General features: G+C 32.0%; 1 protein-coding gene across 1 annotated transcript; it reads right to left on the bottom strand.

Moving 5' to 3' along the window:
• Positions 1–7,190: 7,190 nt before the first annotated feature.
• LOC139856110 (probable glutathione S-transferase) lies at positions 7,191–8,835 on the bottom strand. The gene is made up of 2 exons (XM_071845344.1): positions 8,460–8,835; positions 7,191–7,645 (listed from the first exon to the last, which is right to left on the bottom strand). The coding sequence occupies exons 1-2, from the start codon at positions 8,769–8,771 to the stop codon at positions 7,307–7,309; spliced, it is 651 nt and encodes a 216-aa protein (XP_071701445.1). The 5' UTR covers positions 8,772–8,835; the 3' UTR covers positions 7,191–7,306.
• Between the last annotated feature and the right edge of the window lie 3,962 nt (positions 8,836–12,797).

Raw genomic sequence — 12,797 nt, 5'->3', positions numbered from 1 at the left:
GTATTCTTAGCCCAAAAATATATATTGCAAAATCATTTAAAAAAGGAGCAAATGAAACTCACCTTAGCAGCATATAAAGTCGTTCACCAAAATGTGACTGAAAATCAGATTACCATATAATCGTAGATCTCAACCTAGAGAACATATGTTGGTCAATAAATGTTTATCAAGCTAGGTCTGGTCATAGTGTATCACAATCCTAATGCTCGAGATCGACATACAAAAGTTATCCAAAGTCGTTTCAAAAAGTCAATTTTGACAATAGTTCAACAAAACGAGACATACCTTATATAAGGAGTCATTTACTCGGTTGGTAATATTCAAAAATCCATTTGATCAATCTCGTAAACAAGTTGTTTAAATCTTAATTGCAGATTCAAAAGCAATTTCAATTAACGTCAAACACAATTCAGTTGATCATATCTCTTAATCCGTTCATCGAAACTATTCGATATCTAAATGAAAAGTCATTGATTTTTCGCCAGCTTTCCAAAAACATGCATATCATATACCTTTTACCAGTAATATATGTATTTAATTCGTGATTCATCATAAACTGTTTAACGACGAAATTTAGCATACAAGCATGTATAAATATATATACTCGAGCACTAGACATTGATACACAATTAATATATAAAAGATAAAATATGAGTGCTTACGTATCAATAATGAGATTCAATATTGTAGGAAAGTACGTAGACGTAACGGAGATGATAAACACTAGGTATGATTCGCAAATATACCCCCGAATATTACCCATAACCTCCTTGGCAATAACCCATAATTTCCTTAGCTCTATCCCGCTTGAAAACCATTTTGAAAGTGACACGCTCATAACCTTGTCGTAGTATTTTATGTATAATACTAATTAATATTAATAATACTAATAATAATAAGATTAATAATAATAATAATAATAATAATAATAATAATAATAATAATAATAATAATAATAATAATAATAATAATAATAATAATAATAATAATAATAATAATATAAATAAGTTATACAGAGTGTAAGATGAAAGAAATATATATCACAAAAAACTGAATTCGATCGCTTTATACAGACTTGGCCTGAAAAAGTACCCCATGCGATCGCATGGGATTTGTGCTTCAAGGCCATGCGATCGCATGGCACCCTGGGACAGCTCACAATTGTTTAACTTCTAGTTTGTCGACATATTTTTATATTATATATAATATATTTAATTTATATAATTAATTATATATTATATTAAATTCACGTGCATAGTTGACTTGTAATTTTTGTTCCGATAAGTCGTACATCGTCACTCGACTTATGTTCCGGTTTCGGTTTTTCGAGTGTCCCTTCGTACGCTGAGAAAACTTGTAATTTACATTTTGGGACACGTACCTTTGTCAAAATATAGCCTTAAATTATCCCTAAATTATATCACTCAAAGTGTATCTTAAACTTTCGAGTGTTTTGGTCATTTACTTCTATAAATCATTGGTTCGCTATTTATTAAAATACATTTTAAAATCATTTGAAATTGTTATATCGCATATTGTTTATTCATTTAAACTTAAATTCATGTAATTCATTTATGTGTCATCGTTTATTTCTCAAACGTTCTAATTAACATAACTAAATATCAATTGAATCAATAACCGAATGTTATTATTGTTTTCAAATAACCTGAAGCTATATATTCATAAATATATATTCAATATACTTAAACACGTTCTAAATATACGTTGCAAGTTGTTCATAGATTTAATTCTAACAGTTAATATTCCTTATTACTGTATGTGTCCAAATTACGTTATTTAAACAAACACTTTACCATTAATTCCGAATACCGTTAAACATGAATGATTTCCCAAATCAACGTGGACCTTATAACAGAGACCCGTAATAATATCATAATCCTTAAGGGACTGAATTCAATCGTTTGGCACAATCTTTTAACTCCGTAGTTAAATATATCAATCAGATAATCAAACCAATAAGTTTAATGCACATTATCATTTTCTTAACACTTTGTTACGTTTTCAAGTTATAGTATATGTATGTATCTATCTACATACAATTGTTCGCGAATCGTTGAGAACAATCGAAGGGTAATTGAATAGTTCAAGAATTTTGAGATTCAACTTCATAGACTTTGCTTATCGTGTCGGAAACGTTAAAGATTAAGTTTAAATTTGATCAGAAATTTTCGGGTCATCACAGTTACGGAATCTCCATATAATCCAAAACATGGCTGCGACGATAACATTTAATCGATTCTTTAAACGGGCCTGTGCAGCCCCGTTATTGTACCAGTCTAACCATTCAACCCACGAAGTGAAATTAGGAATATCTATGTCAGTTCATCTCAAAACCTTTCTCCATATAATTTTTGCTACAGCACATCTAAACATTACAGTAGATGATTACATCTTCAACACCATCATACCTATATAGTACTGTAATTGTCATGAGGTTTATTCACTTTTTATAAGAGTATAATTGTCATTTTACTTTACTTTTCTCTCTGCTGACATCATACCACTACCAATGACACCACAGCCACCTATCACCACCGCCATCAACCACCTGCACACCGCCACCATCAACCTCCTGCCACCACCACCAACCTCATGCCATCGTCACACACCACCTGCCACCACCACAATCTACCCCCAGTTATAACCACCGTGAATCTTCATCCACCACCACCACTAACAACAACGTAAATATCGGTCCATCACCACCGTTGTGAATCTACATCCATCACGTCATCAAACTTCGACCACCATTATACCTATATATTATACCTATATACTAATTGTCATGAGGTTTATTCACTGTTCACAAGAACATAATTTTCATTTCACTTTACTTTTCTCCCTGCTGACATCATACCACTACAAATGACACCAACATCCACCTACTACTGAAGCCATCAATCACCTGCACACCGCTACCATCAACCTCCTGCCACCGCCACGTAGCATCAACCTCCTGCCACCGTCACACACCACCTGCCACCACCACAATCTACCCCGGTACCACCACCGTGAATCTCCGTCCACCAACATCAACGTATATATCCGTCCATCACCACTGTCGTGAATCTACATCCATCACGCCATCAAACTTTGACCACAACCTTCTGTAGCCACCATCTTCTTTCTCCCTTCCACCATAAATAAAGTTAGAAATCGAAAAAAAATAGATAAAGTGGTGGACGATGCACGATGTTAATGGCGGTTAACGATGGACACGGTTGTGAGAAATGGCGCGAGGTGGCAGCTGGTGGCAGTCGCGTAAGTGACGATCTGTGGTTTACACTAAGTGGTAGTGGGTGCAGTGGCGGATCTAGGTTTCGTAGTCACTGGTGTCACTAGTTAAAAAAAAAAAATTACACTATCCAGTGGTGTCACACACAAAAAATTACACTATCCAGTGGTATCACTAGTTAAAAACCCCGAAAATTTTCACTGCATCACGTATTCCAGTGGTAACCCGTGCTACCGCTGGATCTAAGATAGATCCGCGCTTGAGTGAATGTTGACATAGAACTATAATGATTAAAATGAAAGAAGAGATTGCGAGGAGGTAAAATTTGAAAAGGTTGGTGGAGTATAGAAAAAAATACTAAAGTAATATAAGTGTAAATAAAGAGAGATTGATGTATCAGTAAAATGTCCACTGAATGAAAGACATTCAAAGAAACCAGCACAAAGTTTTGATTAATGGTATTTCTATTTCAAAACACATATATTGTACGATGGTATATATTGAGATGTGAAACCATTTTTATTACCTTAACAATTACCAATATTTAATTGAATTATATACATAATAAATAAATAATTTTATTGCTACTCCATGCAAAAGACAACAATTGCTAGCTAACTTCATCAACATTTGATATTTGAGTAGTTAAATGGAGTCATACATTATACGGAGTAGATTATACATTTAAAAAACTTTTGTAACTTTTTTTTAACATTCGATTCACAGATCGAATCACCCCGCATTGAATCCAAAATCGGATATTTCACTTCATTTTTTCCCCTTCCTATTTCATTTCTTTATTTTTTAAACGTTTAATAAACCGATCGTTAACCCTTTTTTATTAAACGTTCAATTAACCGACTAAAATCACCCCACAGCGAAGTGCAGCTGCGCAGGTAATCCTCGTTAATTCATTATTACACATAAGGCACACATAAATTAACAATCTGTATATCTCGAGCCCATAAGTTAAACCTTGTAGGAAGTCTGTCGATTGCCAAATGATAAATAAAAATGTTTAGTTTCTTTGGAATTGATATATTCCAATTAGTACAAGGAAGTAACCAAGGGAGCAATAAGTTGTCAATAAAAGATCGAGTACCAGCAACTGTGTATTCTCCATTACCACAAGCTATCCAACATTTTGAATCATCAAGCAACGTGAGTTGTACTTGATTCACCATCACAAGCAAACTATTAACAGATTCTACATTACGAGCCCCAATCGAAGCTACGTTTCCAGTTCCACTTCCAGCCAGTGTTATCTCTCCTTTTGACTATCAAACAGTCCGAACTAGCGTCCAAATGGAACAACCTATTGAAATGTAAAGAGGTTGATTACCAATCTAGTGGTCCTTCCAAAAATGGGTAAATTTTACGTTTCCAACTTTAAACCGAATAGGATTAACCAGGATGAAGTGTTTTTCTTGAGCTACCATGTACAATTTAATCATGTTATACCAGACTCCTCTCATACCATTGAAATTGCCATCCAAACCTCCATTTAATCCATATATCGATCTAATAACATTCATCCATATCCCCCGACTATTCAATGAGAATCTCCATATCCATTTAAATATAAGAGCCATATTGAAACCTTTTAAACTCCCAGCTCCTAAACCTCCTTTATCAAGAGAAGCCAACACACGATCGCACCTAATCCATGACATCTTCTTATCACCTTCAACCCTAAACGCAAAAAAATGCACACCGAATTTTCTCAAGTTCTTTTAACACCATTTCTGGACACTTAAATAACGATAGGTAGTAGATCCCTAGGCTTGCAAGAACCGATTTAATAAGTATAATTCTACCACCAATCGAAAGCATATTTGATTTCCAAGATGATAAATTGTTTCAAAATCTATTTAACAAACCTTTTCAATTCGCAATCAAGTGCATATTAGCACCCATTGAAAGCTCGAGATAAGTGAATGGAAATTCACCCCTAATACAACCCAAATGATTGGCAACATCTTCTATCTCAAAGTTTGAAGCACCAATACCATACACATTAGATTTTAGCACATTTATTTTTAAACCCGAAGCTATGTTAAGTATACACAAGATATTCCTCATAGACTCGTCATTCCATTGCGACAATGATAAGGTGTCATCCCATAAAACAAATGAGTAATTGTATAACTTACATCTCCAACACACGCACCTTTGATCATATTATTAGTTTCGGCTGCCTTAAGATCCATATGCAATCCCTCCATAATTATAATGAATAAAAATGGACTTAATGGATCACCTTGTCGCAATCCACTTTTAAAAGCAAATTCTCTTGTTGGACTTCCGTTTACCAAAATTGATGTACGAGCCGACTTTAAACACATTTGTATCCATCATCTCTATCTATTTCCGAAACCAAGCTTAAATAACATGTTATCATGATGATCCCAACTTACCGTGTCATAAGGTTTTTCAAAATCCACCTTCAACAACATGAGTTTCTTATGTTTCACCTTATACCAATTCAAAACTTCGCTAAGAACCAACGGACCGTCAAGTACTTGAGGACCCGCAATGAATTTTATTAATGACACCCTTTAAACCTATCTTTAAAATACATTAAGTAATTGTATATAACGGTTAATATTGACTTTTTAATGGCGGTTATCAAGCTGTACATATTTTTTTCTAAATGTTAACGAAAACCCTCTTAGGCTCATTAGCAAAATCCATCCTAAACAGATATGTCAAAAGTACACCTTTTTGAAAACTTTTGACTTCCAACTTAATTAGATTTAAATTAGACTTAAAATGACTTATTTGCTTCGTTGGTCCCTGTATTATACTCTATATTGCTAACAGCGTCCATCGGATTTTTTTTGCCTTTAGAATCCTTTGTTTTTCAAAAATTTGCAATCAGCATCTCTCCGTCTAAATTCCGTTAAAAAGGTCCATTAACCCTTGACATGTGCATTGCATGTGAGGGTAGATTCGTCTTTTTACTCATCAACTTCATCTTCAACTTGTTCTTTCCAAAAATTACAAACCCTATTTACAACTTCATCATTTACTTTCAAAACCATAAGAATTAAGAATGGAAACTAAAACTCAACATACCTATCTTCATCATTTACTTTCAAATTACAAACACGTAAAATCATAGCATGGAATTGCATAAATTAAACCGCACTTACTCCACATGAAAATCAAACCATAAACCTTTTAACACCTGAATCATTTCCTTCAAGTATTATGAAGCTACTCGATTTTTTTTTTGCCTTTAAAATCCTTTGTTTATCAAAAATTTGCAACCAGCATCTCTACGTCTAACTTCCGTTAAATAAGTCCGTTAAGTCATGTCATATGTATTGCATGCAAGGTTGCAAAATTCGCTATTCGGTGATTAATCGGTCGGGACTTTAGAAGGATTAATCGGTAATTCGAAGATTAATCGGATTGTACTTTATACATTTAAATATTAAATTTCAAAAATGATATGTGAAATATAGAAAAAAACCATAAATATAAACATTAACATAATTGTCTAAAATTGTTCATTTTGTTCAATAATTATAAAGTTCTAGTTTAAAATCATGTTTAAATGTCGATCAATTTTTACTTTGACCGACTTTGATTACCAAATTCGATTTTGACCGCTCAATTAACGTTGACCGATTAATTAAACGAATTTTAAAAAATTGGAACGGATTTCTCTTATAAATGATTAATCGGGGATTAATCGGCGAGTAATCGGGTTTTTTACAACATTGATTGCATGTGAGGGTAAATTTTATTTTTATCCTCATCTTTATCAGCATTTTCATCTTCATAATTAACATATTATAAACTCTAAAAATCAAAGTTCAAATGACAAATACAAGTTGGATTTGAATTTCATACTTTCATACACATACAGTATATTATTATTATTATTATTATAACATAACATAACATAACATATAACATTATAGGATCTACTTATTGCAACATCAACATATTTTTAACAGAACATTAATAATGAGATAAACTTAAATTTCACTGGTACGCGCAGACCCTATAAGGCTATAAATACAAGTAAAAATTGACAAATCAGTTACCAAACCGCTTCTTGAAAAATTCAACCAGGGGTGCTCTTGGAGGTAAAATTCCTTTGACAAATTCACATTCGACGAAGTTATCAGCCCATTCACTTAATTTTGGAAACTTTTCTTTAGTGAAGAACTTAATATCAGTAGCTTCTTCAATAATTCCAAGCCAATACGCTATGAAATCAGCCGAAAGATCAACCAGGTTTATATTATCCCCTCCAAAAAACTTGGTACCTTTGTTTTTGAGTTCATTTTCTATCAGTTGCAGTTGTTCAGTAGCTTCTGTAATAACCTGCTCATCTCCATGGCTCCCAAAAACCTTGAACGCTGTTGGAATAAACTAAACAAACCATATAACTTGTATAATCAGTACTTCTGGCCGGGTTATAATATTAAGAAAAATTATATATTTTTAGTGACGCATTATTAAGTGTGGCCACAGTTTTGTTAAAACTCAATATGTTTGTATTACTCTCTAGCTAGTTAATTAAGATCGTGTTTCGAAATGGATTGAAATCAAGTTTGACATTGCAATCGAACTATTCACGCTTTTCATTGTGCGCGATGAACTTTTCGGTTATTACAGAGTATCATTATATGTACTTTAGGGGACTAAGATGAAATGTGACACCTTGTAGAAATAAAATACGAAAAAATTAAACTACCTCTACCATACAATATCAACTAATACGGATTTATTTCTTAGTAAACACAACTTAAACCCGGATGGTTCATGCGCACACTATTATTGTTGTACTCTGTAATAATTTATTAATTTATTATTCTTTTTTTTGAGTTTTCTTGAATAAATTGTCCACTATCGTAGACAGATTGAAAATTTGATCAAGTTTACTGTACTGTTGTTAACTAATACTCCATTCGTCCCGACAAAATTGTCCACCTTACTATTTTTGTCCCATACTTATTGTCACTTGCTCTAAATATTCACAAATACACATTGTATTTCCAATTATGTCATTTTTATTATTGAAAATGTAACATTAAATAGGACGAAGGGGTCGGTGTATTAAGATTATTGAGGTGAATCTTAAATTAAGTAGAAATGTCATTGTATATATAAAGTAAGTAGTGATGTAAGATCTTTAAAAAATTAACAAACTACTAATAACAACTCTTGAAAAGCTTTTAGTTACCTTGTCATCAATAAATTTCGCCCAAAAACGCGCAACGGCCTTCTCATGAGGATCTTGAGGCAAAAGCGGAACAGCTTTCCAGACATCATCAATGTACTCAACGATCACAAGTGACTCTGAGATCGCCTTTCCATTGTGTACCAACACGGGTACCTTTTTATTAACCGGATTGTACTTCAAAACATCGGCACTCAAGTTGCCAAATGTTTCTTCTAAGTTTTCGTACTCGATCCCTTTAATATTAAATGCAATTTTTACTCTACATGAGAATGGACTTCCACCAAGGGAATACAACTTCACTTCATCGGCCATTTTCAAATGATTTTATTGAATTAGTAACACCTATTAAATGATATGTTCTTATTTAGTTGTTGGATTAATATTGGAAGGCTTATGAAGTTATGTTGGTGAATGATACATATATATACTACCGAAAGTTGATGGTGGTGCTATATGGTGTTTAATGCAGAAGTTGTACGATATGTAGAACACGTTGTACGTTTGTTTGAAATTGCCAACATTTAAATATGAGTGCATGTTGTAAAGTCTATAATAGAAAATATAGTACAGAAATATTATGTATGTATTTAGTTTATTTCATTTGATCTGTGAATTATTGAAAACATTTCGATCGGAGTCACCAATTTTGATTTGCGAATGTTTCACAAGAAAAAAAATTCTTTTACCTTTGACATAAAAGTAATTTCTTATTTAGTACTATTTATAAAACCTTGTAGAAAAAAAAAAGTGTGTCCGTGCCATATCCTAAGACGTATTTAATAACTTTTTGAACTTTTCTAATGACAACTCTAAGAGTTGTATTAAAGAAATAAATATGTGCATACATCAGTGATACATGGAGGGTTTTTTTTTTTTTTTTTTTGTTGTTGGAGGAAGTGAGTAGTTATATTCATTGTAAAACTGTTTAATACTGAATGTGTTAAAGACAACTCTTAGGGCTGTCATTAATTAAAGAAATAAATATGTGCATACAAAAGTGATACATGGAGTTTTTTTTTTTTTTTTTTTTTTTTTTTTTTTTTTTTTGGAGGAAGTGGGTAGTTATATTCATTGTAAAACTGTTTAATACTGAATGTGTTAAAGACAACTCTTAGGGCTGTCATTAGAAATTTTCTTTTTTAGTAATAATAATAACATTTGAATTTAATACCCATTTATGTCGACATAAATTTTACTATTTTTATAAATTAATTTATTTTAAAATTTTGAAATCTTATAAAATTAATGTAAAAGTTTATTAATTGTAGAAATAAAACTCATAAGGAAAGTGTCAATGCTTTTGTATTAAGTATACCTAGTAAGGAGTTATCAATGTACTCTTAATGAAGCACAGATGTTATATATAAAAAATATATTCACTTACTCGTATTATTTATGTCAATTTCATTAAACCATCAAACAGATATTTCTAACGACTATAGAATATGGGTAAAGTAGGTGTACGAGTACAAAAGATCGATTTTCATTTTTTTTTTTTCTTAATCATACACAGCTTTAAAATTATCTAAATTTTTGGCAACCGTATGTAACTTCGGAAAGGAGATAAACTGATCATATGGCTGACGTATTCGCCTACGCATTATACATGGAAAGCGGACCTCTTGAACCGCATTAGTTGTCGGTTGTTTTCAAGTTCCATTCTCTAATGAAAATTATGACATTTTCTATAATAGCTCCCACATATTAATAATCTAGTATTCTATTTTGTAATGTCTCAAATATATAGTCTATTTTCATAAATAAATAAAAAATAAGAAGAAGTTCTATTATGCTCTAAATGTATGTGGATAAGATTTAATGAGAAAGAAAAGGTAAAGGTAAAACCTGAAAAGTAAACAGGACAAAAAACACACAATTTAATAGTCCACAGACAAAAAACACACAATTTAAAGAAATGTAAGTGTTATCAAATCAAATATTGTGGGTAATGAAAATTGTACGTTTGTTTGAAATTGCCTACATTTAAATATGAGTGCATTTTGTAAAGTCTATAATCGAAAATATAGTACCTAGTGAAATGACCCGTGAAATTACGGGTTTGTTCAAACGAAACAATTTGATGACATGTTTTAGGTATTAAGTGAATGTAATGCTAAACTCATTTATTTAATGACTCGTTTGATTAAGAAGTTTGTGGTTGTTTTTACAAATATATAGAGACTGTTATATTTCAGTAGGCTTATAACTACCTTTAGTGGCCTGGTTCAATATATTCAAATTGAAAGAACCAATAAAAGAGAGATGTGTTGTAGAAGATATAGGAGAGAAAGAGGTTGAAGAGGTGTGATGTATTTAATGTATATGTATGTTTTTGTAACTTACATTATGCACATATATATAGTACAAATTTTACTATCCATATTTGACTAATTACCATCCATATTTAACTACTAAATTTACAACACTCCCCCTTGGATGGTAATTTTTTTAAAGAGCAATTAATACTGCCTCGTTAAAAACCTTGCTAAAGAAAACCCAGTGGGATAAAACTTTAGCTAAGGGAAAAAGAGTGCAGCATAGAGTTGACTCCCCCTCAAGTAGACAACGCTGAGTCGTCACATCTTTTGAACTTGCCTCATGCCAATATTGTGAACGTATGTTTTGAAAACAACGATTGACAGTGCTTTGGTATAAAGATCAGCAGAGTTGTTGATTGAACGTATCTCATTTTAATCTGGTTGTCTTTTACGAGATCTTGAGTATATGAGAAGAATCTGAGGTTTTCATCTGAAACTGTATCATCTAAATCTTTTATGTACAAGTTTGACCCATGTGATTTGTCTACAGTCTCCTTCATGGTTTGCTCAAACTGTTGTTTCAATTCCTATTCCCTTTCAGTCTTTTTCTGAGCCTTACCAATATACCATTCTTTTCCATCAAACTTATGACCGTTAAGACCGTTTATAGCTTTAGCGCCTCGTCAGCATTTATGTTTTGTTCTGTCATTTTTGATACTCTTCTTTCATTTGTACTATGTAAGCTGTATTATCTTCATAGATAGTTGTTGGGCTTTTATAGCGTTCTAGTCCACCAGAATCAATAATGATTTGTATCATTGATCTTAACTAAAATCATTCCCGAGTAGCTTCATGTAATGCAATCACTTCGGCATGATTTGATAATGTTGCAACAAGTGTTTGTTTTGAGAACGTCATGATATTGCGGTGCCTCCATTTAGGAATACATATCCAGTTTGAGATTTAGCTTTATGTAGATCAGATAAATAATCTGCATCTGTATAACCAAACAAATCTTGTTTCGAGTTGTTAGAATAAAATAATTATAAATCAGTAGTTCCCCGAAGGTATCAAACTATTTGTTTGATCCCATTCCAATGTCTTTTGGTAGGGGCTGAACTGATCCTTGTCAACAAATTAACTGCAAAAGAAATGTCAGATCTTGTATAATTTGTAAGATACATAAGAGCCCCAATTGCACTAAAATATGGAACTTCTGAACCAAGAAGATCTTCATGATCTTCTAGAGGATGAAATGGATTAGTATCAATATTAAGATCTAACAACCATATGAGTACTTAATGGTTTTTGTCTTGTCCATATTAAAATATTTTAAAATCTTTTCGGTATAAGTTGTTTGATGTATAAGTAAGTCATTAGTTATATGCTCAATATGTAAATCAACGTAATACTTGATTTTTTTTATATTTTAAAATCTTTCTTTAGAAGTTGAATGGCTTCATAGATTTATTTATTTAAGATAATTGATATAAACAGCTATGATCACATATCCGAACATTGTTTTTATAAAACACACGTGCAAATAAGTTTATATGTATACCCTTTTCTTATCAAGTAGTAATTTAATCGATTATACCACATACGTCCCGATTGTATAAACCCATTTAGAAATCTTTGTGATTTAATGGAATATATTCCCTTGGGTTTTGCATTAGATGCTTATGATACCTTAACCCTTCAGGTATATTCATATATATATATCACTATTAAGTGATCCATACAGATAAGTAGTAACAACATCCATGAGATGCATTTAAATAACTATCAGGTTGATTAAGTATCTAATAAGTAATTATATTCATTATAGGAGGATAAGTTTTTCTCCTAATTCATTTCTGGTCTTTGTGGGAAATCTTGAGTTACAAGTCTAGTTTTGCCTTGTAACTTCATTTGCACATTTCTTTTCGGATAAAAATTCATTTGTATCCCATTGTTTCACATCTTTAAAAGTGATAACGATTGATCCAAAAACTTTTCTTTTATTGAGCGATTCTAATTCAGCTCGTATTGCTCCTTTCCATTGAGTTCAATCACGTCTATTTTGATATTCAATGACAGA

Source organism: Rutidosis leptorrhynchoides, chromosome 6 (genome assembly GCF_046630445.1).
Source record: "Rutidosis leptorrhynchoides isolate AG116_Rl617_1_P2 chromosome 6, CSIRO_AGI_Rlap_v1, whole genome shotgun sequence".
Taxonomy (NCBI): Eukaryota; Viridiplantae; Streptophyta; class Magnoliopsida; order Asterales; family Asteraceae; genus Rutidosis; species Rutidosis leptorrhynchoides.
Note: the sequence above shows the minus strand (reverse complement) of the source record. Positions and strands in the feature narration are given on the sequence as shown.

What these genes read in the sequence shown, in the direction of transcription:
- LOC139856110 (XM_071845344.1), bottom strand. Translation starts at nt 8,771, where the DNA reads ATGGCCGATGAAGTGAAGTTGTATTCCCTTGGTGGAAGTCCATTCTCA. An exon ending in CGAAATTTATTGATGACAAG is followed by an intron (nt 7,646 to 8,459) that starts GTAACTAAAAGC and finishes TGGTTTGTTTAG; the next exon opens with TTTATTCCAACAGCGTTCAA.